Genomic DNA, 25,779 nt, shown 5'->3' with positions numbered 1-25,779 from the left:
GTTAGGGTGTTAGTACATTAGTCGGTTAGTAAAATGACGCATCGTATGAGTGATCTTGTGTTAGTTTTTCAAAAGAAAGGCACCCAACACAGAAAGAGAGTGGGGAGGAGACAATGAAACCAGGACTCTATGGAAACTCTTGCTTAGGGACTGAGCCAGCAGGCAAGGCAACTGCCCCTTCCTTCCAAATACCACTTAGACCAACACCTCACCCCTTAGAATTAGTACCATACTTACTTCTCAGGGCTCTTCTGAGACAATGCTGCCAGGGTTCCCTTTCCACCCCCTAATAAACACATACACATCCCCTGTACTGAAAGAAAAGATCCCCGCCAAATAAACCCCTCCATAGGTAGATAAAATATAACTACGTAGTAATAGCATGTTAGGATTTCTTTTCACATCTGAATCTAACTACATGGATGGACCATTCTGAAAAGAACCTCACACAGCAAGACTTCATTATGCTTTATATTGTAGGTCTCAGCAAGCTAATATGTGACCCCATGGATTTCTGTGAATTTGTGAGCAAGAGGGAACACTCTCATGTTTCTTCTACTTCCAGTTTATAATGCCTGTGATATAAGAATACATCAAGATTTATTTTTATTACCCAATAAAGTTATTATTTTCTTCACTTTGTCAGAATGGGCAGGGAGGCACTTCCCTCCACCCCCAATTCCTCTGGAACATTGTATTTTAAGCTTTTAAACAACTTTTTGAATGGGTAGCAGGAAGGGGGGTTAGATTAAACACGATTGGAAAAGCCCTCACTACAATTAATCTCTTCCTTGCTGATAATTTTCAAATGTTAAATTGACCACACCCTTTTGAGCTAGGAGTCTGAAAAGTCTGGGACACCTGCCCCCTATTCTGTGTGCTTTACCAAAAGTGGTACCCAGAGGTGAAGCAGGTGATGTGGAGAGAGTTGACCTTGGGAACTAATAAGATAAAAAGCAATCCTTCCTGTGTGATCACAGGCACTCTGTGTGTGTGTGTGTGTGTGTGTATGTGTGTGTGTGTGTGTGTGTGTGCGCGTGCGCACGCATGCGAGTGCACACACACATACACACACACTATAATTTACAACAAATACATAGAGTCCATATTCCAAACTTTTCAATCAGAAAGTACCTAGGCTAGGCTCTGAATTGGAATAAGGACTTAAGCATATACTGGTAGCCATGGGGTGGGAAAGAGTTTCTCTGCCCTATTTGGTAAAGGATATTCTTATGAAAGCCATGCCCAGGCCAATTTTTCTTAAATAAATCTTTCCTACCAAAAACATTATATTTTTGCCAAAAAAGTAGATGGGTTCTCTTCAGCTTATTATCAAATATTTATGAAGCTATTTAAAGTTTATTTGAAATATACAAAGCCTTCCATTTTTCTCTAATGTATTCTAGGGAACTGAAAAGGGACAATAAACATATTTTAATGGGTAGCATAATAATCTTAGATTAGACAATATTAAGTGGACTTTATTTGTGAAAACCAACCTCTCTCTCTCTCTGAATTTTGATTTCAAAGATTTCAAGTGATACAGGTATGTCCTTTTTTTTTTTTTTTGAGATCAAGATTCTCTCTGCTAAGAAATACTCCAAATCCCAAGAACTCACAGCTTTAATTAGAATAGGAAGCTCCATTTGCCTGCTTCCTTGGCAGCAGGCAGAAGTAGTCACCTCTGGGACTGACTGCTCAGCTTCTAAATCATTTGCATATCACAGCGAATCTAGCACCCAGACCATGGATGAGCTCATAATCCTTCTGGAGCAGAAGGTACTTTGCATATTTAGCCAGCGCACATGGCTGGGGAGCATTGTAATCAGAGTTTGCAAATGCAAGCTATGGTGGAGTAAGGTTAAGTGACTTGTCCAAGGGCACAGAGAGAAGCTGGACCTTCGAACTCAGAATATATTAGAAACTCTACAGGGTGATTTTTCTCACGATGCTCCTGACCGAAAAACATCACAACAATATGTGAATAATTTAATTTATCTGTTCTAGTTTAAAGGGCTTAACTGGGACCTGATACTCTTGGGAAAGTGGTTTTAGTAGAAACAAAAGCTAGAGTTTTGGGAGCAACTTAGAATCATTCATGAACAAGTAGGAAGTGGGTGTGGAGAGAGCAAGAGAAGCAAATTGATGGGACATGTGACCTGATAATGCTACCCAGAACATGCAGCTTCCCCTCAGATGACTGAGGTCATCTATGTGGTAAGAATGTAGGGCGGTTGTTACTTGACAGCTCCACTCTAAACAGAATGGGATCCTCCAATCAGTTGGCTTCCTTGATAGAGTTAAGAGTGTAGATGAAGGTTTTGACGATAATGTGATCCAATGTGTACCAGCCTTTGCCATTTGTTTAGCATTTCACAGGAGTCATACCTTTATCAAACAGAAAACATATGCAAACACCTGTCATGTCTCGTGCTTTCATGTTTACACAGGACCTCTCGGAATCAATCACATTGCAAGAAGAAAATGCGATCAGCACTTTCTGGAAATTTGCATACTGTTCTCTGATTAATAAAGGATGAAGGCTGTCCAACTGGGTTGCGTGACAAATTTACAAGTCGAGAAAAGTACCAACTGAAAATAGACACATGAAAAAGACAATCTCAGCACAGACCTTGGCTTTGGTGGGAAATGCTTTTCTTTGGCTGATGTGCACTGATAAGGTTTGATTATTATCATTATTAGTAATGGAATGGAAAACGGCTTTGCTTGGCTCAGGCTTTCTGGACGCGGTGTCACCTGACGGGGTTGCCTGCTTAGAATCCACAAGCGATGGGAGTTCTCAAGCACACACAGCCTCACGAAAGCCGCTCCAAAGTTGACATTTTTATGTGGGTGCTTCCGTTTGCCAGGCCTCCCAGGCAACTGAAGAGTCTCGGAGGTAGAGACAGGGGCAGTGAGGCAGGACCACAGCATCAGGGAACAGAGAAACATGAGTTCAGAGAGATCCTGGCTAATTAATTCTAAGGCTAGAGGTTCACATAACAGTGGGAAAAGAAAAGAAAAAAAATAACCAAAGGTGGGGAGGGATGGTAAATTAATGGGAGAGGGAAAAAAAATCAAGATTTTCTTTTCCTGGAGGGAATTAAAATGATGACATCATGGCAATGACTAACTTAATTAAAAAACGAAAACATATACTCAAAGAATGAGGACGATCCATCAAGCTGTGGAAACAAAATGTTGTCCCTAATTGAATTTAACAACAATATGATAAGATTCGAAAGTAATTAAGAAAATGATAAAAGGAAAGCAGAATAAGAAGGCTGAAAGTACTTATCATTTTTATTATCTATGCGACTGATCTTTTTTCCCCTTAAATAGCAAATACAAAGGGGATTCGAAGGATGAGGAGAAAAGTAGTTTAATCATTTTTCCTTCTGAAATTGCAAAAATTTGGAGAAAGTTATACTTTGACATATCTATACCCAGATCACTAGACTTTGCGACCTCACCAGCCACGTGCCCCACAAAGTGTCTGCCTAAGATGGGCCTTCCAGGCTCGCTGTTCCCCGGCCATTACCTGCCGAAGATTACGTGTCACTTTGACATCATGCCAGGCGTTGTCGTTGAATTTCCCATTCACTGGCTCCACAATGGCCTCAAAGGCCCCGGACCCCAGGTTAATGACCAAGGAGACCGCACCATCCTTCAGAGCCAGGTTAACATAGTCGGCCGACTTGCCCGTGTGGAGGATGAGCCCATTGCGTTGCCAGGTCTTAAAGGAAAGGGTGATTTCATCGCTGCTGCTCTGGATGGGATTCTGGGACAGGTCATAGCACAGATACTCTGAGCCTCGGAAGGTGGCCACGTTCTCCTCTCGAGCTGTAGAAAAAGAAAAGGACAAAGTGGTTATGCCTTGATGAACAAGAATTTACTCTAGATACCTCCTACTTAACTGCGGAAAACAGAAGAGCTGACTATCGAGAAACTATGTGTCCACACAACAGTGAACAACACAACAGCTTACAGGAGTGGGCTATCTTTCCTTTAAATGTTCTGGAAAAAGAGCGTGAGTAGAAAATTCATTCAAAACAGTCAAGGCAGTCTCTCAGTGTACCAATGATGATATTTAAATGCTTATAATAGATCTGCTTCAGAATAGATAATTAACTGTCCTTTCTAACAAAAGACTCCTTAGCTCTTGGTACCTTTTATTAAACAATAATTTAAAATCAATTACCCTAAAAGATTTGGCTTTGATTTCCATCCATCAGAAACCTAGCTAACTGTGGTTTTCATGGTAAAATCAGGAGCTTGGAGCTCACGTGGCTGGGTTAGTAAGTAGAAGACTGGACCACAGAAGATAATACGTCAGGTGAGAGAAAGGGCACAGAATGGAACATGGTAGAGCTTCCCTCGGCCTGAGAGCTACCCAACCATTAGACTCAAGCAAAGGGGTCTTGTACTCTGGGCAGATGAGAGGTTTCATCTCAGCATGCCCCTTCCGGATCGGAACTTAGCTTTACACACGTATCCCCCAAACTTGAAAACAAGGCCCAGACAGGATGCTGGAGCATCTCTACTTCACTTCAAGACCACATCTCAGGCTTTGGCTCATTGAAATTCGCTAGTCAAAGCATGTTTGAGTAGGCATCTTCTCTGGAACCACTGTTTTCTGAAAGAAACACATGGTGCAGCTGTCTACCCATCAGAAGACAGCGCTCACTGTATTGATTGGGGCATCCGCATGCATTAATCCAAGATACCTTGTAATTAAAGACATAGCTGAATGTCGGAAGGGAACTGCAGAAGTTCATGGGTTGAGAACCAGGGGGATGACCTATTCTCCTTCCAGCACTGTTTCTCAAGGAGGCAAACATTTGTAAACTTGAGCCCAGACATTCAGAAAGATAGAAAGGTATTTTCAGGTAGGAGAGAGCTAATTTGATCAATTTGCAGTGTATTGGATCCTCAATTTTGGCACGCTGCATCTGAATGTGCATGCGTCTTCATATCAGGCAGACTCAGAATGTATTATATCATATCAGACTTGGTCAACTGCTGTTTAAACACACTGAAGTGATCAAAGAAAATGGACAATAAGATACATGTAGATACACAGTTTCCCTTTGGAGATTGGGGGCTACAAACTGAGCTTGGGGGGATTCTTTTTTCCTTGGCTAACTACATTTCAACCTTATGAGCCAAAACTAAATCCACCTGACCTCATGTTCCTATCAACCACCTTAGCCCTACACAAATCACTTTAGCAAAATAAGACATACATATTCTAACCACATGGTAATAAAGTGAAATAGAACACTTACTATGTTGAGAGAGAAAACCCCACTATGAATAGTTAAATTAATCATAACATCCTGTTATGATCACAACATTCTGGAAGCAGGAATTAAGACTACAAATACTTGAGGGTTAAAGAAGTGAAGTTCCTTCTACATGCTACACAGGTGCTCAGTAATGTGTCTACCTGCATATTTCTGTACACTTACATCATAAGCAAATGTATCTGCTTACCTATAGCTAAATTATAGTAGGTATTTGTATGTCCACTTATATATATGTGTGTATAGACATCCATCCACATATGTATATATGTGTCCATCTATTTGTGTGTGTGTGTTTCTATCCATAAAATGTGTGTGTGTGTCCATCTATTTGTGTGTGTGTGTGTGTGTGTGTGTGTGTTCATCCATACGTATGTTAGGTCACATATATGTATGTGTATATCCATATAAATTATATGTGTGTATATGTATATATTATATGTATATATGAAACACACACACACACACACACACACATATATATATATATATATATATATATATAATCTTAACCAAACATGTAAACCTAGCATGTATTTATTCCTGGTTCTTTTTCTCAAAACTAGCCTCAAAAAGTCATGAAGCAGAAAATTGACACTGTTTACATGTTTGAAATATACACAGACTAATCTCTATTGCTCTGTCTATTGTTACAATCTCTCCAATCTGTCCTCTCATTAGTGAAGAAACGTATCTGTTGAAATACAACTAGACAACAGACCCGGAAATGACCCTGATCCAGAGCAGAAGACAATCATATGGAGCTGTCATCATAACTCAGCTCTTTCTACACTGGGAGGACATGCACAACTGCTCGGTGGTCCTTCAGACTACACATGGCAAACTATTGGGTGTCGTCAGTGAAAACCTAAGCTATACACTGTGTCCACTGATCTAGAACAGATGAGCCAGGAGAGCGATGCAGAGTTTACATTAATCATGGAGGACCCTTCAAAGGGAAAAGCCTTCACAAAACCAGCAAGGAACCACGATGTTATTTAATGTACCAGACCGTGCTTAATATTTTTCATATAATTAGAGGAGAAATCTGTCAAAAAATAATATGTTTTCAAATTATATGATATTTTAGGGATTGTCTGATTTAATGCCTTTATTTTATTAAGGAAAAACTTGATGTCTAAGGATAAGTGAGTGGCCAAGATGACACAGTGTAATCAGGATTTGAAGGACTTCTGGACTTTATCTGTCCCTATGATTATCACTTGCAGTATGCCACATGCTCCCAACTAACCTCTCTAAGATTGTGAGTGATTTCATGGAGCTGTGGACTTGTAAGCCAAACTGACATTAAGCAAAGTGAGCCACAACCAATTACCCCTCCAAGGTTAGCCACATCCGCTTACCAAAAGAAATGCTTACTTTCCCACTGTGATCTCGGACTACAATTAAAATAAGAGAAAAGCTAATTTTAAAATGTATATGGCCAAGAAAGGAGAACCAAATGGAAGTATTACCAGAGAAAAGAGAATACCACAATAAATAAATATTATATGAAATCATTTTGAGAGGGAACTTGCGAATGCAAATCAGATATTTATTTGTGCTAATATTTCATGGCACAATCTCTAGTGGAGATTGTTGAAGCAGTTCTCAATTCTCCTGAACTCTCCACTTAATGGTGATTTTGTTCAGTTTACCTCTTCCCTGGGCCAGAGTGGGTGATTACCCAACTACCCAGCTATCTCATTCTAGCAGGTGTCCAGTGAAAACAATAAACACGTGAGAGGTCTTCTCAGAATCATTCATCATTCTCTAGATCGGCAAATGTATTTTGGTAAATTCCTAGGATTTATTCTGCCTGAATTTTGAGAGGAGACACTTGCCACATACCCCAGTCTCTCCAAGCAAATAAAGGCTAAGAAGGAGACAGAAAAGGACTTTTAGAAAAGTATTCTAAAAGTCTCACAGTGGAGATTATTTTTCTCCCCAAACCCCGACCTATCTTAATTTGTTCCAGTAGCTGAGAATCCGGCACACTCTTATCACCTTGAAAACCATACTGGGCTGACAGTCAACATAATCAAAAGGGCAGAACCAGATAGTGACAAAATATATTTCTGAGTTGATTCAATTCACCAGTTGGTAAAAAAGGCCATAGTGCCCCAAATTCATTTTTTTCTACATAATGCTTACAGTGAGAATGGGGTTTGAAAAGACAATGCAGTCACCTTGTATGTATTCAGGCTAAACAGGTGGAGAAAATGAATGCAGGTGATTATGTAACACAGCACACAGAGGCTTAGCATACAGCTCTGGCTTGGCACGAGAGAAGGCACTAACGTGGCTAATGGTCTGCTGAGATCCATCTAAGCTGAGATCCATCTAAGTAATATGCCAAAGTTTACTATCCATGGTGTAACTATTAAAATAAAAATGTTATTGTCACTGTGTGAAAAGCAGAGCTCAACTCCTTACAACAGCAAATCATTTAGCCATTGTTTGTAAGTGTCCCATTGATTAAACACTAGCTGGGATCTAGATATGTATAGCTGGAGGTTTTAAACCAGTTTATGTAAGATACATGAGACACTGATCTTTCAAATAGCCTGCTCATCGAAGTCCTGAAATATAGGTGACATTAACAAGCATTTATTCAACTTCTCCACAATTCAAAAGCAGAGATCCAAGTAGGGATTCGTAGAATGATAACTCTCAGAGAAATTCCAAAGTAATTTGAAATACCCAGTGCAATGCTTTCTTAGTATGCACTACAAGAAATGTGACTTTGTGGCTTGGTGTATTACAACCCCAACTAGATCTGTGGATCAAGACACACACACATACACACACATACACACACACACACACACACACACAGACACACACACACATCTATATCTATGCACTTGTGGATGATGGATAGAAAGACATTTAGATAGATAGATAGATAGATAGACAGACAGACAGACAGACAGATAGTCATTGAGAATTGCTGAACGGTTATTTCTTTAAGGTTTGGTTTAGTTTTGACACATAGGTTCATGATAGCCTCTAACTCACAATGCAGCCAAAGATAGAAGAAACTTCTTATCCTTCTTCCCCTGCCTCCACAAAGCTAGGCTTACAAGACATGCATATCAAGCTTGGCCCACTGCATATTTTACTGATAGGAATGAAAGGAACTCAACTGTTACTGCTAAAAGAGTATACAATTTTAGAAAAGAATTTTGAACTCCCTTCCCAGGGGTGGCCTACAGTGGCTCAGCCCACTGGTCTATATAATTTTACATTTTATAGGAATGAAAAGGACACAAACTCAACATGTGGGTTATATACAGCCACCCAATTAGACAAGATGGATGAAGCAAGAAGTGCAGGCCGAAGCCGGATGAGATCGCTCTGAGAGATACAGCCAGAATTTAGCAAATACAGAGGCGAATGCCAGCAGCAAACCACTGAACTGAGAATCCTGAAGGAATCAGAGGGAAGGCTCAAAGGGGCTCAAGACCCCATATGTACAACAATGCCAAGCAACCAGGTCCAGGATATACATGGACTGAGATCCGGGACTCTGACATCATAGGAAGCAATTTTATCCTAGTAAGAGCACCAGGGGGAAGCCTTGGGTCCCATAATGAACCCCCCAGGAACTAGATTGTTGCAAGGGCAGCAAAAGGCCAAAAAAAGGGTTAGGGGATGTTTGGCAGGAATAACACTCAAAGTAGTTAAAAAAAATGGCACAGAAAGTTGAGAAACAAATGTGGACTGGATAAAGAGAGACTCCAAGCATTTTGGAAGTAGATGCTCATAGATTTCTCCACATGTAACTTATTTCCAAATGCTATCTTAACCATTACTCATCTTTTCTCTGCAGCCTATGAGAGGAGTTTGATGTGTTTATACCAATGAGATGGAGTAGAGCCCTGAAGAGGTGCGGGAATTTGGATGTATTATCCAAGACAGTAGGAAGGGGTACTTCTAAGCCCCACAATACTGGAATTGATTCTTAATCCACTGTTTTTACTCTTCCACCGCAGCCTCTGTGCCTCAAATTCTCAGGACAGGTGAAAGGCGCACACAGTGTGTGAGGTACTTCAGCAGGATGAAGTCCAACCTGTCAGAGGTGGTGGGGAAATCTGTGATAGTGACAGGTGAAGGACTACCCAGGCAGGAGGAATCCAAATGGGGAAGCAGGGGAGGAGGCTGAAGTTTCCTCTTAATTCTCTGGTGGAAAAAAAAAGTCAAGACACTTGAAAGAACTTATTAAAATGCAGCCCCCCTCTGGAGTGGCTAAAACCAGTGGCCCTGAGCTGAACACCTGCTGTGCTCCAGACAGCTCCTGGAGCCAGCCCTCCTCCTAATGAGCCTTGGAGATGAAACTGTGCACATCATGCCATCCTTTGTCCTTCAAATTGGCCTCATACAGCCTCGCAGTACTTCAGTCTGCAATGATGCAAAGATAACCCTGGATGCCCATCCTGGCTTGGCCCTCCCAGAACTAATGAGGCACAAAAAACACATGGGCTGTTGCTGCCCTCCCCTACAAGACAAAGGGCTGGCCCGGGCCTCAGACTGGTCTGCAGTCTCATTTCATCCAACTCCACAAACAGCAGAGGCCATGTAAGGCTTCCTCCCAGCATCCACAATAGAAGTAATGGCTTCCCTAGTTGGGAATTCACAGATCACTTGGCTTCTCTGGCCACTGCTCCTCAAGGCGGATGATCAAGGAGTCCAAAGCAGGGCAAATACAGCTGCAGGGAGAGGCTGAGAAATTTACAAGTCTTCTGCCTGATTCTGGGGACAGGACATGAATGGAAAAAGGACTTCACATCCACTTAATTCAGAAAGGTGCCTTGAGCTAAAACAGACTAATCAGGAGGCAGCACAGGTTTTTGGTGATTCTGTTCCCTTTCCAATGCAACATGCTAAGGAACCAACTTAAGAACCAGAATACTTCACTCCAAAGGCCTTTCAGAGCTGGGAACCTAACAGACAGCACTCAAATGTCTGTTAGATTTGTATGGATTGCATTTGCAAAATGAGTATTTGCTAGACAGATGTGTACTGGGCATCATCTAACAGCATGTACCACTAAAATCTGAGAAAGGACAGATTTTCATGTTGGTCAGAAGGCTCACAGGACTGCACTTCTGGTGAAGGTTGAAAGACATGATTGGTTATGTCTCCTTAAGGCCAAAGAAAGCATGAAGACAGACCCAACTGCTGAACCCCTCACCTCAAAAGAAAATCAATGGAATTCTTTGTTTGCCCACATCCCATCACAGGGGTGTTTTTCAGAACAGAGGTTAGCAGCAGACATTATTTGTGTCACTATGAGCAAGCCTCACAGCAAAAGAGCACAAGGGAAATTTCGCCTCCTCAGGCCATTTCCAACCCTTATCCTCAGACTGTTTGTGCGGAAGATGCAGGAGAGAAATAAATGGACTGTTGCACACTGCCTGGTCACTCACCATCCTGCCGAGGCTTCTTGAAAGAGATGAGAACAGAAACAGTAAATCAAGTTGTCACTTAGAAAATAAACAGCCAGCATCCTGGTGAGGAACGCTCCTCCGGTCCATGAAAGAATGGCCTGGAAAACCACGCTTGACTGAAATCACTAGAAAGCTAATGGCATCCTGAAGTCTGCATTGCTCTCAATTGCATTACAATACATTTAAATTTTTGTTCATCTCTGCAAGGAATAAAGGGTCACAGGAATGCCCTGTGCTGGCGATGTACCAAGTGCCAAATGCACATGGGTCCCAGGAGAGAGGAATAATTAGGTACCTTTTACAAAAGAAGAAAAACCCTAAAGCTAAATTGTTTTGAATGCCTGTTGAGTTCCAAGGACTTACATGGTCACACTCATGGGACACTCCATATAGTTTGACTATTAATTGGATGCGTGGGTTGTAATGATAAAGATGTTGAATTGGAAGACTTGGATCTCACTCTCACCTTTACATTCATTTTGCTGAAATCTACAGGAATGCAGCTTTTCCTTAAGTTTTCTAATTGTTTGTTACTCTTTCTAGTGAACATAACCAAATTATGTCATTTACACAATTGATATGAGATATGTGTTATAGGTGGAGTTTGATAGACACCCTAACTAGCTCATAATTTGAATGCTTGCTCTCCAGGTAATAGTGTTATTTAGCAGATGGGAGTTGGGGACTGTGGGACCATTAAGAGGCAGCAACTGTTTCCTGGTGTTACAAAAGTCAAGAAGCCTTTATTGCACATCCAGCTGCCATGAATTCGCCACCCTACCCCATGCCTCTTCCGCCATGATTGATGGAGATCCTTACAAATATGAAATAAAATAAAAAGTATTTTCTCCCTTAAACCATTCGTGCTGAGTATTTTGGTCACAACCACACAAAAATAACTAACACAGCATGAAGACCACCAAGTTCTTGGCTCAGTTCCCAGTCAAATACTAGCTCTCACATCTGTTGAGAATGTCCCCACAAACACAGAATTCCAATTGAGTATGATGAGCATCTCATAGCTGATACAGGCACAAAGGAGAAAGTGTAGCCGATTATGAGTCCTTGCCAGAGATTACATTTTAGCTGTTAAAAGTTCATGTATAAAGGGATAAAGGAAATGGTAGTCCTAAGAAGCACTGTGTTTGTGAGTATGGTTCATTAAGAAAGCCTAGCTAGCTGCTCAGGGAATGATGAGAAGCTCGGTGACTGCTTCGGCGGGCATCTCTGCATGGCTTATGATACAGAGTAGGGCCCCAATCCCCTAGCACTGGGGATGTGGAACCAGCAGAGAAAATCTTTCATGTCTAAGCTAGCTATTTCTGAGTAGCTCCATTATATTTGTCTGAGATTCACACGAAGGTGAGAGGGTTCCACAAGACAAGTTCAAGGAAGAAAGGATTTTTCTAGAAAACCAGTGGTGAAGCCAATTGGGTGGCATATGACTGACTGGCTTCCACTAGCAAGTTAAGGAATACATTGTATATTTAGTTTTCCCTTAGTCATTAGGATGAATGCGTATAAAAACTGATGACATAGTTTTCCACTACCCACTTCTCTTTTTAATTGCAGGCCAAGCACTTTACATTGTAGAGGGGATCTCTTTCTCTATCCCATGGTGCCTTGAGAACATTTCCTCCTTCATCACTAGAGGAAAGAGTTTGGAAGTAGCACTTTAATCTTGTCTCCTCTGCATAATCTTTTTTTTGTTTTTTATTGGATATTTTATATATTTACATTTCAAATGTTATCCCCTTTCCTGGTTTCCCCCTCTCTCATTCCTCTATCCCTGCTTCTATGAGGGTGTTCTCCCTCCCACCTACCCACTCCCACCTCATCACCTTGGCATTCCCCTACACTGGGAAAATGAGCCTTCACAGGACCAAGGGCTTCTCCTCCTATTGATGCCAGACAATGCCATCCTCTGCTACATATATGGCTGGAGCCATGGGTCACTCCATGTGTACTCTTTGGTTGGTGGTTTAGTCCCTTGGAGTTCTGGGGGTAGGTTCTGATTGGTTGATATTGTTCTTCCTATGGGGTTGCAAAACCCTTCAGCTCCTTCAGTCCTTTCTCTAACTCTTCCATTGGGTATCCCATGGAGTCCAATGGTTTGCTGGGAGCATCCTCCTCTGTATTTGTCAGGATCTGACAGAGCCTTTCAAGAAACAGCTAAATCAGGCTCCTGTCAGCATGCACTTCTTGGCATCTGCAATATTGTCTGGGTTTGGTATCTGTATATAAGATGGCTTCCCCAGATGGAGCAATCTCTGGATGGCCTTTCCTTCAGTCTCTGCTCCATACTTTGTCCCCATATTTCCTTTAGATAGGAACAATTTTGGGTTAAAAATTTGGGGATGAGTGGGTGGCCCCATCCCCCATCCAAGACCCTTGCCTAACCACTGGATAGGGTTTCTACAGGTTCTCCCTTCCACCCTTTGTTGGACATTTCAGCTAATCTCATCCTTCTTGGGAGCCTCTTGCTTTCCCGGCATCTAGGACTTGCTGGTGACTACCCCCAGTTCCCCATCCTCCATTGCTATACACCTCTGTTCAAATTCCTGACCCTCTGCATATCATTCCAGTCTCCTCCCATACTTGATCATGTCCCCTTTCCCCCTCTCCTTCCTCTCTTCCTCCCAATGCCCTCTCACCTTCCACCTCCCATGAGTATTTTGTTCCCCTTTCTAAGAAGGACTGAAGCATCCACACTTTGGTCTCCCTTCTTACGCTTCATGAGGTCTGTGAATTGTATCTTAGGTATTCCGAGCTTTTGGGCTAATATCCATTTATCAGTAAGTGCATCCCATGTATGTTCTTTTGTTACTAGGCTACCTCACTCAGGATTTTTTTTTTAGTTCCATCCATTTGCCTAAGAATTTCATGAAGTCATTGCTTTTAATAGTTGTCTAGTACTCCATTGTGTAAGTATACCATCTTTTTTATATCCATTCCTCTGTTTTAGGACATCTGGGGGTTCTTCCTAGCTTCTGGATATTATAAATAAGGCTGCTATGAACATAGTGGACAATCTTTTCTTTAAAGAGTGGGAAAGTGATTGAACTGTTTGATAATACGAAAAAGGTTTCACACACAGAACCCTGCATTCCTCATTTAGGTGGTTACTGCTCCCATAGTAGTGGGGGAGGGGTTCTTCCTCTTTCAAAACTGTCCTTCCTTCAGGCTTGGGTTTATGAGTATCTTCTATTTCTTCCTTGTACTGGCTTGTTTTGTGTGTCAACTTGACCACACGCTAGAGTCATAGAGAGGAAGGAGCCTCAGTTGAGGAAATGCCTCCATGAGATCAAGTTATAAGCTGTTTTCTCAATTTGTGATCAATGAAGAAGAACCCAGGGCATTTTTGGTGGTTCCTGGATTCAAGGAGGAAGCAGGCTGAGCAGGCTATTAGGAGCAAGGCAGTAAGCAGCACCCACCACGGTTCTGTATCAGCCCCTGCCTCCAGGTACCTGCCCTTTTTGAGTTCCAATCCTGATTCCTTTAGTGATGAACAGTGATGTGTAGGTGTAAGCTGAATAAACCCTTTCCTCTCCAAGTTGCTCTTTGGTCGTGGTATTTCACTGAAGCAATAGAAACTACTACTAAGATGCTCATATTATAAGCCTAACAGAGCAGACCTGTGCAAGAAGTTCTGAGTTTTCAAGCTTTTCTGCTAATTGCTGAGTGAGTGATTGTAAGTCACAGGGAACTCATTCTAATTCATAAGGAAGGTCAACCTGCCTGAATATCTATCTGAAGGACAAGCAGCTACATTCATGTTTGGAGCCCAGGCCTGACGCAAGATGTCATGCTTGGGTCTACTATACAACTAGATCGGATAGCAAAGTAGAGTATTATGACTTACAGCCCCATCTGTCATGTTATAGCCTAACAAACATAGAAAGAAGCACTAAAGCAAGCACACCAGGAGAGATAAAGTACGCTAACTTGTCTTTGGGGTTGCTCCTAGAACCCAACATGCTAGAACCAATGGAAAATTTCAAGTAAATATATCATTAATTTAAAGGCTAGTCTATGTCACAGTATTTCTGAAGATTTTTTTAAAAGTTACATTAAACATAAATGTGATTTAAACGATGGAGAATTAAAACTGAGGTTGTCTTTCTAGAAACAAGTTTAAAATTGAGTTTTGAAATACTTATTTAAACAGTTGTATAATTTTACACGCCCACAGGACTATATATCCTCTCACCTTTGACCAAGGTTAGTTAGAATAAGATGCATGTTGGTAGTTTTATTCTACTTGCTCTTTTATATAACTTACAAACTTAGGGAATTGTACTGTCCAACCAAGTAACACATAGTAAGTACTTATTCTGTGACCCTTGTGAAGACAAAAATATCTACCAGTGGCATAGAGCTAGAAAGAGGATGAAAAAGTTAGGGCTGTTGAACTGTGCTGCTATGTGCCTGTTATCCTAGCTCTGGGGAGGCAGAAACGGCAAGATCCCAGGAGTTAGTTGGCCAGAGCTTAGCCAAATTGGAGACCACAGCCTTCCTCAAAAACTAAATGGAGCATGGTTAAGAAAAACTCAGTGCTAATTTCTGGTGCGTGTGCATGTGCGTGTGCATGTGTGTTTTTGTGTGTGTGCGGGTACATATGTGGGTTTTGTGCATGTATGGTGTATGTACATGTGCGTGGCATACATATATGTATATATATGCACACACACATATAGTGGAGTATATATATATATCACATATATATATTATATACACACATGTACATATACATTATACACATACATATATGTTGTATATGATGTACATACTATTATACAAACACATACACACATACACACAAATGCAAACTCATGCATCACTATATAGAAAGAGAGAGGAGAGAGAGGAAAGGGGTATTAAAAGTGGAGAGTAAAGGGATCCATAAAAAAAGTGAACTCAAAAAAGTAAAGTATTGGAACAATAGAACTCAGCATGTTAGTACCAAAAATCAAATTAATGTTCAGAAAAAATCAGATTAAATATTAAAAAGGCTCATGGATTTTTTTTAATTGTACAAATACTTGGAAACAAAAAAATAAATTATAATCTATGTGGACTTACAATATTTATTTCAGTTGAATCTCTCTTTAGTCTACGGTGAAAACAAGTGAAGAACTGTCCGTGACAGTGCCACAGTGGAGCGGAAGATGTTTTTGCTACATCCTCTCTCAGTAAGTCTGTAATTAGACCCTCACAACACCAAACCTCTCCACTATGAGTATCTTAGTGGTTTGAGTAAAAATAGCCCAATAGGCCCATGGGAAGTGTGCTATTAGGAATTGTGGCTTTGTTTAAATAAAGACATGCCATTGGAAGAAGGCTTTGAGGTTTCAGAAGCTCAGGTCTAGTCACTTCTTCACTGTCTCTCCCTGTTGCCTGCAGATCCAGATGTAGAACTCTCAACTCCTTCTCCAACACACAATGTCTGCCTGCACGCTGCTATGCTTCCTGCCACGATGACACTGGACAAAACCTCTGAACTGTAAGCCAGCTCCAATTAAATGTTTTCCTTCATAAGAGCTGCTGTGATCATGGTGTCTCTTCATAGAAACAGAAAACCAAACTAAGTATCCAGAGTAAATGAGGTGTTGTGAGAATTTAACACATTTTAGAAGTTAATTCACAGCATGGAAGGAGAAAGTAGGGTAGCAGAATTATTGAGGGATCACTGAGAAAGCACAAGCACAAAGAATACTTTCAGTGGACTCAATGGTTTCCTTTATAAAGCCCAGAATGTGTAGAGAGCAATGAATATAAACTATGGGAGAGTATAAATCAATAATGCAGCTTCCATACATAGCAATGGCTAACTGTTGTATTATTTTTAGTAACAAGAACAAAAAACATGTAGGGATGCACTCATTAATTTTGTGTAGTGAATACTTCTGAGAAGGGAGAAAATAGTTGGACCAAGACTGACTCCTCCTTGTGAAACAGGCTTATCCCATCCAGCCCAAGCTGTCCTCCATACTCTTCCCTTATCCTCATGAATGCTAGGATAAGGAAATACATTACCCTTCTATTACCATCCCAGCCAAAGTCTTTATGAAAAGATACGAAGCAAACAAGGTAGGGTATTAAAATTTCTTCAATCTGAGGGTTAAGGTCTAATGTCAGTAATAACTTTTACTATAATTACATACGTCTTAATGGCTGCAATATTCCATATTTTTAAAAGTTAAAATCTCTACAGACAATTCTAATAAAACACCTAATCACTAGATCTTTGATGATCACCTGGTTATTTTATACATGGTGTGAATGTTATCAGTCATACGCTGTGAGTATCAATTTCCCATGCTTTTTCAAAGCTGCATGTAGTCCCGCAAGGACTAAAGTTATAGAAAATTATGCAGAAATGCAGTTGAACTGTTCAATGGCCCCAAAGTCACCATTTCCCACTTGTACTCCTCTTACTGTGCAAAGCACTCCTACTTTGCTAGGGGCCTTGGCACCACAGAGCTCAGACTGACTTCCTTTGGGGCAAGAGTGACATGATGATGGATAGAAGTCTTGGGATAGAATAAGGCACAGGACTTGCTATTGTGAAATAGTTCCACAGCAAACACCTGAAGCTGGCATCTGAGATCTGTCTGTCACCTGGGCACCTGCCACAAACCTGGTAACCTTTTTACTTTTCCCACAGCAGAATAAAATCATGGGAGTCCTTTAAGAATGGCCCCACTGAGACTGCTGGGTTAGTAGCTACTCCCCAGCCTTTCCTGCAGAGGAGAGAGGGCAGCCTGCAGACCAGTCCCTCTTTTGTTCTCACTGTGGGCTCTAGCCTGCAAGTCTAGACACAGTGCTTTGTTAAAAGGCCCTGGAGTCAATGCCTGGACAAGATCAATACGGCTTTTTATGACACAATGAAAACTTTCTATTTTGTTAAATGTGGCTAATCTACCATTTCTGCGGTACTCCTAAAGCTTTCAGGGCCAAGCCTGAGACCAGGTGATTAAAGCCCTGTTCGGAGACACAAACTAGGGGAACTTTGCCAAAGGAGAAACACAAATCCTGAAAGCCTACACCAGGTTTTCTTTTTAAAACTAACCATGCATCCCTCTCATCTCAAGAAAAAAAAGACAGAGCACTGAGGAAATGCTGGTGATACTGGGAAAAATTCAAACTGCTTGATTCCTAGGTTTCCAAGTATGGAAAAATAATGATGCACAGTAATTAAGGAGGGGCCCCGAATAAAAAGACAGTGAAGGTCATGCCTATCAGAGGAGGGTCAGGTCCTGGAAAGCATGTTAAAAATCACTGATGTGACTCAGGAAGCCTAAGTAAAAGGCAAACAACCAAATTCAATTATAGTACCAATATTGTCTACAAAACTAGAATATTGTTTCATTTTCACCACTTCTTTGTCTCAGCTCTAATCCTTCATAAAAGTAGAAGATCTTTGACATAGTATAAAAAGGGCAAGAAAAATATATTTGAACCTCTATTGCACTTCAGTCTTTTACATATAGAAAAGGCATCAATAGATCAAGCATTAGATTTAAAAATTTGATGGAAATTAGGCACGACCTCTTTTAGTGAGTTAAAGGGTACAAGAATTCAAATGCTGCCTATTAAAACCAACATATAATTAATAGAAATAGCATATTGATGCATTCACATGGCAACTGAAGGTGAAATCTTGTCAGGTGGTATACTTGATATGAGTCTGATGTAGCCCTCAGCATTCTTAAGGCAAGAAAATATTTTATTGGCCCTATTTTAGAAATAAATAAACTTAAATTCAGAGAGATGAAATCTTCTTATAAGACCACAGCTAGTAAGAACCAGATTCCAAATACAAATAAAGGCCAACCTCTAAAGACCACGTTCTTACCATTGGGTTATCTGACTCCTTAAAAGAGTTGACTACTTTGTGTAAAACTCTTATCAGTAGCACTCTCACAAAGATGATCTCTATCTCTCTGTCTCTGTCTCTGTCTCTGTCTCTGTGTGTGTGTGTGTGTGTGTGTTTATGTGTTTATGTGTGCACATGTACCTGTATGTGTGCATGTATGACCAGAAGACAACATAGGCTGTCATTCCTTGCAAGACATGAGCTTTACTAATTGAGGCTTCTCCTCAGCCACACTAAATACACATTTGCTTAGAATGCTACCTATCTGAAACCACTTGCACACTCATCATCTAACTTTTGAACATCCTCTAAAAAGCTCAACGGACTGGGATTTCAGCGCTTCCATATATTAGCCATATATGTTTAGATGTGAACAAACACATAGACGACAGGCAAAATCATGGCTGTTCTGTATATTTGTACAACTTGAAATATGTAAGTGTTAAGCAAAAATCTCATGAGAGTATAAACAAGAAAGTCTACTCTTTAGGCTCTGAAACTAAAAGAACATTCTCCTAAATCAGAAGGATTTGCAGAACACTTGCAGGTGTCGCCCGTTTACCAACAACCTATATAAAGTGAAAGAGCTGGATTCTGAGCAAGAGGACCCTGTCAGTTAGACATACACACTCAGCACTTGGGCCAAGGGAGCTGTTGAGGCAAAGAAGTTAGCTTATTTGCAATTTAAAAGTGGGATAAGACTCTAAAACGTAGGCTCAAATTATTGTAGTCTTATAGTCCATATACTAAGTGTGACAGATATAATATTTTATATTACGGTCATAAATCTCAAATCCTAACCTTCTACTGAAATGCTAGTAACATTTTATTTCTTTGTTTTGAGATACAATTTCTTTTTGTAGCCCTGGCTGGCCTCACGCTTACATCATTCCCTCACCTCTGTCTCCCGAGTGCCAGGATTATGTGTTTTCATTTATGACTTTAAGAATGCAAACAGTGCTTGGACTAGCTCATCTCTGGCATGAGGATTCTGCCCAGGCAATCACAGGTTAGAGGAGCTGTATTTGTGTCTATCCCCAGTTGGCTAAGGCTTTAGACTACAGTTTGTAGGTAAATGATTCAGAACAAGGAAAGGTAAGGAGACTTGATTAAGACACATCAAGCCATTATCCAAGACTTAAGAAAACAGAGTCTCCTAGCTCATTTCCCCCCAGGCATCTCACAATCCCCAAAAGACATTAGCAATGTTTCCATATATAAATTGAAGTCTAGGAGGAAGTTAAGAAATCTCTTTCTCCTGCTTCAAGACTTAGAAACTTAATCTTATTCTCTTTAAGATTGAAGTGTGTGTCTTACCAAGTAAAATAAAGACCAAGATTAAACAGGTACCTGGTCACCAGTATAATACTGTACAATAAAAATAAAACATAAAAGTCCTATACTCCACAGATTCATATTGATAATTAATGATACAATCAGAAATGTAAGGAGGGGCTGAAGAGATCCCTAAGTGGTTAAGAGCACTTGTTGCTCTTCCAGAGGACCCAGAGGTTCAATTCTTGGTGTCACATGACAGCTCAAAGCCCTGGGTAGCCACAGTCCCCCAGGGACTTCAAAGTTCTCTTCTGGCCTCAACAGGTACTACGTGCACATGGTGTGCAGACACACAGGAAGGCAAAACACCTTCACACATAAGATAAAATAATAGGTTTTAAAGAACAAGGGGCTTTTCATCAAAGCCAATTTTACATAGCACACTTTGACACAATTTATATAGGGCCTGCTGGATATCAAGCACTGTGCTAGGCAAGATACATAGTGATTACCATAGTACAAAAGACCAATAAGAATAATCATTCTACTCCTTCCTATTCTATTGGGTTATTTTTTTTTACATGTGTGCACGTGTGCATGCACGAAGAACTAAATATGTCTCATTCCTGAGATAGCCATTCATCTTGTTTTATGAAACAGGATTTCTCACTGGCCTGGAACTAACCAATAGCTAGCTATATTGGCCAGAATTCCCATGGAAACCTCTTGTCTCTGCCTCCCCTGAACTGAGATTACAAGCAATCAATACTATATCTAGCTCTATATATGTGGAAGTTGAATTCTGGTTCTCATGATATCACAGTAAGCATTTAATCAGTTGATTTATCTGATTTATCTTTCAAATCAGGGTTTGACACACACTCTCTCTCTCTCTCTCTCTCACTCACACACACACACACACACACACTCACACACACACACACACACATATGTGTGTGTGTGACAAGAATTGTTCCCTCGTACCTTTATGTCCCATATACATATATGATTTTATATATCTACACAAAGTCTAAGAGGAGGAAGAGAAGTACAGTATGAATATACTTGATATACTTGTATGTAAATGCCTTTTACTCAAATCCATTACTATGTATGTGTGCTCATAAAATTTATATTAGAAAATCATAGTGCTCCATTGAAAAGCAATTCACTAAATGCTTCAAGTACAGTCATCAATCATGCCAATGTCTCTGGAACTTGGAAAATTCCTAAGACAATGGACTTTTAGTGCTAAAATGGGGCCAGTCCATGTCACAGAGAGGGTGACTAATCATTCTACTATCATGTGTCAGAGGGACAAAAGCAATGCAGATGAAATCAGAACTCTCAATCACCTAGGACAGTAGTTTTCAGCCTTCCTAATGCTGTGATCTTTTAATACAGTTCTTCATGTTGTATTATGAGGAACCATCCAAGTATTTTTGTTGTTACCTCATGTCAGCAATTTTGCTACTGTTATGAATATAAATATCTGATATGCAGGATATCTAATATGACCCACAAATTGAGAACCACTAACCCTAGACTTGTAGACAAAAACAAGAAGTTTCCAACTGTAAGATGTTGTTATTAACTGGTGGCATTCTAGGATTCTGAAGAACGAACAATCACATTGATTGTTTAAGAAATAAACTAAATGTTATGGTATATTACATTTTAAGTGATTGCTTTCCACGAACTTTGAAAAAAAATGTCATCTTAAAAACAATCACTTGAGGTTTCAGAGGGCTCGAGATTTCATGGTACCTCCAAGTCATTGGGCTCTCATGAATTATCGTCATACATTGTCAAGAATCAACAACAATTGTTTCCTAATTGCTTAAATTTGGAATCACAAGTGTCCTCTGTATGATAAGTAGCTAATTATGCTGTATAGAATGATTTATGCAAAGAATTGTCCCCTCAGGGACGACTCAGACAAGAATAGGCAGAAACTACAAAGTGGTTCATAACTGCAGCCTCTGGGCACTCAGGTGAAGGGCTTCCATCCCAAAGAGCTGATCTTCCTCATCCCACCCCTACTCCTGAAGTATGGCCACCTCAGGTCACACGGAGCCCACCTATTTCTTGGGTCTTCTGAGTTCTTTTAATGATATTGGGCAACTTTATAAGAGATTAGTCAGACCCCATTCATCTTAGCTGATTCTATAAAAGAAGAAGGTATCACAGAATAAGTTGGACTGGAAAGAGCTAGAGCTTACTGGTGTTCTATGAAATATAGCACAAGGGTTTCAGAAATATTGTGTTCTCAGATCTACAAATAACCTTAAGAAAATAGGCATTATTATTACAATCTAAGATGCCAGGAAATATCCGTAGTCCCTGAGATGGGATGATGGTGTTGATTCTACCTACCAACTTTAAACCTGACTGTAGTGCAGACTTTACCTCTGTCAGTATCCTGCAAACACTACCTTCTGTAACCTTTATAATATTTTTAGGCATTATTATCCATAGTGCTGAAGGAGAAAAGCTGAAGTTTGAGAGAGTCAAGGTCATCCAAATAGAATCATAATGACCATGGAGAAATTCAAAATGTTCCTTGTACTGTAATAATTTTGGATTTCTATGACGGCCAATAGTTTAAGATCGGGAGCCAAGCAGCCCAACTATGGATGTCTAGAGCCTGTAGGGCTTTTCATCTGGACAGCAACATTCTTCTAATAGCTTATTGAAGCTAAGCTATAGGAACTCCTATATAATCATATTACATACCCTACATGTCCAACATCGCTATGGAAACATCTCTATGTCTAACCACCATTGTCCTTGACACTAATGAGAGCCAATAATATGGCTGCTTGAATTATTTGAAAGGTTTCAGTTACTAATTTGAGCATTTATTCATGCATCTGGCAAGCTTTATTGGGAAGACTTGCCATGTACTAGGTCTATGGTAAAAGAGACCTGTTAGGTTTTAAAATATGCTTATTGGAGGTTCAGGTATGGCAGGTTCTTAAACTATGTGATTGTGAAGTATGAACAGGGTCTGAAAGCCCATGAATCATACACATAGATAATGTTTTTACATGGGTCATTTATTCCTTTGGTCCAACCCGAGGGGATATTCACTATTTGGTTTTAAGCACAAGAATATTCTACCATGAATCCTATGACACACAGGCTATATGGATAAGTTCCTAAAACCCAAACCCAGGATGTATTTCAAGACATTCATGGAGAAAGGAATTAGGTCATTTTCACAGTCATGTCTAAGGAACACTATGTTGCCTTTCACTTTCAACTTCATAGGCAGTATTGATAATATAGAATTGAAATAGTAGCAGCAACCCAGATTTCTTACTTGTTTTTATAAGATGAGCACAATTCAAGGTTTGCATGGAGTTACAGGAAGGAGAGCCAAAACCAGAATCTGAGGTCTCTGACTTCCACTTGATTAGTTACTAATTAAATATGTGACAGACATTCAACAAGGGACACCTTTAGAAGTTTGATTTGCTAGGCACTGGCTGCCTAATTCCCAGTTGAGCTCTTCTCCAAGGCTCCCTCTTTTTGCATATGTCCCCTGCATACATCCATTTATGTTCAAGTCTCAGTGTTACACGAGCCAGTAGTGGGCAACACCTGCCATTGAAATGCTTCTCCAAGCAAGTCATTCAATGCTCAGTGTTCATGGCTCATCTGAGAACCTTATAACTTTCTTGTTCACTGACTCTTCTTTTTATTTCCTCTGCCATGGTATGGACTTTATTACTCCAAAGAAAGAAGCTGTTTAATGACTGTAGCCCTATCTTCTGAAGGCCTTATCAGAGGTGTACAGTTTATCTGCTGAAGGCTGACCCTTGTCACTGTGCTGCAGTCTAGGGAAAAACAAAAGCATCAAAACAAAAGCAATAAAAGAGAAGAGACAACAAAAAGGAAATACTAGCCTAATCTGGAACATCCTAACACATTTTGGGAAGGAGAGAGAGAGAGAGAGAGAGAGAGAGAGAGAGAGAGAGAGAGATCAAGTTATACTGGTTTTCTTTATTTCTCTTCCATCATATCTTCCACGAACTATGTGCTGGTAGGAATAAATAAAGAGAACAAAAAAAGAAAAGGAGAAAAGAAAAGAAAAGAAAGCCACAGCATGCAAAAGCCCTGCTTTATCCAGTGCCCTCTACTCTCTGTGAGCCCAGACCACTGTTGGAAAAATGTAAGATTGCTCTCCATCTCAGGTTCTCCTTAGTCACACCAGCCTTCAATCTGTTGACCTCATACATACCCTTGTCCAGACAGGGTTAGCCCTGCAAAGACCCATGCCCTCTGTGTTATCATGCCTGGGCTGTCGGCAAACCCATTCCCTTCTCATTTGAAATGCATAGATTTAAAATTTACATGTGTCATGGTGAAGAGATACATAAACATTCATTTATACAGAAGTCTGAGCATTGTCAGTATTTTAAATATAGTTAATTGCAAACAAACACACGTATAGGATTGTTTTCTTAAGGTCTGAGATGTTTTGAACTCTCCAAATATGTTAGGAAGAGTCAAGAGTGATGGTTGTCCATTGTTCTATGGAGGACGCATTTCCTTTCCTTGTCCTTGTCAAATATGATATAGGGCCAACAGACACAGCTGCAGCTACATCTGCTCATCTATGGAGATGTGAAAAAGCCATGCCTTATGGGTAGTCTTTATTGTTCCATGAATTACATAAATGGAGGTAAAGCTGAGGTCTTCAGTGGTTGCTGACTATCATGTTCCTTCTCCTAGTGTTCTAAGTGTTTTCTTCAGTTGCTTTATTGGCTTGCTCCCTTGTAAGCTGTTTACCACTGGTCCTATGACTGTAGGCTTTAACAATGATAATAAGTGAATTCGGAGATCTGGATACCATGCTGAGCATCACCTTTTCACCTGGACCATCTTCCTGACCCGACACAACACTGGTAGACAATTCCTACTTTTCTCTAGGTATAGGAATGTAAGACTTAACGGCTGTACAGCCAGACCAAAGCTCAGGACCAGATTTGGTTGCCTTTTAAGCTTTCATTCAGCCTCTTCCATGGCCTGTTCCTGCCTCACCACACAATCTCCAGCATCATACAATACACACTTGGCTGTGACCAGCAAACATCTGTTCTAAATCCACACATCTGACTTCTCATCTCCTAATGGCCCAAACCTGGAAAGTGCTAAACTGTGAATGCACATTGAACATCATTTCTCCTTCGTGTCTGATTTCAACTTTTGTAGATGGGACCCTCTTTATTTATTTCCTTCCCAGATACAAGAAACCCAACTAAATCCAAGAGGAACCTGCCCCCTTAGAAGGAACAAATGGTGGGGCAACTTCCTTGGCGTGAGATAGGAGCATTCCTAGTCTTCTCTCATTCATACTTGAAGTGAATGATCAAAACAACATGAGGACCCAGAATACAACCTTAATTTCTTCTGCTGAAGCAAAGATTTTGCTGCAGCCTTTTAACAAGACTAACACTCTTTGAGTATATGTTCCCTCAAATTATGTGAATTAAATCCTATCACCAATGAATCTTGAGGGGGGAGTATCTTTTGCAACAGATAGCAACAGGGAACACATGTTCACACTGTATAGAACTTGTCACTAGGTCTTGTTTCTCTCTGATTGAAGGACATATTGTTACCCTCTTGCCAAGCCAGATCAAAGTAAAACTCTTTCCATACTGTCTATCTATATACTTTCTTCTACTGCAAGTGTTTAATAAGCATGTGCGACAAACAGAATATTTCCCTGTTCAGAAGCATTGGCAATTTCAAAGAAAGAAGTATTGATCGATCCTATGACACAAAGTCATACTTTTGGAATATCACACACTGGTAGTAGTTGTAATAGTAGTAGTAGTAGTAGTAGTAGTAGTAG

At 40.3% G+C, this 25,779-nt stretch overlaps 1 protein-coding gene across 7 annotated transcripts in view; it reads right to left on the bottom strand.

The window, feature by feature from the left end:
• The window catches only part of LOC116905663 (neurexin-3), a 793,437-nt gene that overhangs the window by 331,812 nt on the left and 435,846 nt on the right, over nucleotides 1–25,779 (bottom strand). For all 7 annotated transcript variants that reach the window (XM_032908632.1, XM_032908638.1, XM_032908639.1 and 4 more), the window contains one exon: nucleotides 3,542–3,843. In XM_032908632.1, the coding sequence (XP_032764523.1) occupies nucleotides 3,542–3,843 (302 nt within the window). The remainder of the gene's footprint in view (nucleotides 1–3,541; nucleotides 3,844–25,779) is intronic.

The sequence above is a fragment of the Rattus rattus genome, chromosome 7 (genome assembly GCF_011064425.1).
Source record: "Rattus rattus isolate New Zealand chromosome 7, Rrattus_CSIRO_v1, whole genome shotgun sequence".
NCBI lineage: Eukaryota > Metazoa > Chordata > Mammalia > Rodentia > Muridae > Rattus > Rattus rattus.
Note: the sequence above shows the minus strand (reverse complement) of the source record. Positions and strands in the feature narration are given on the sequence as shown.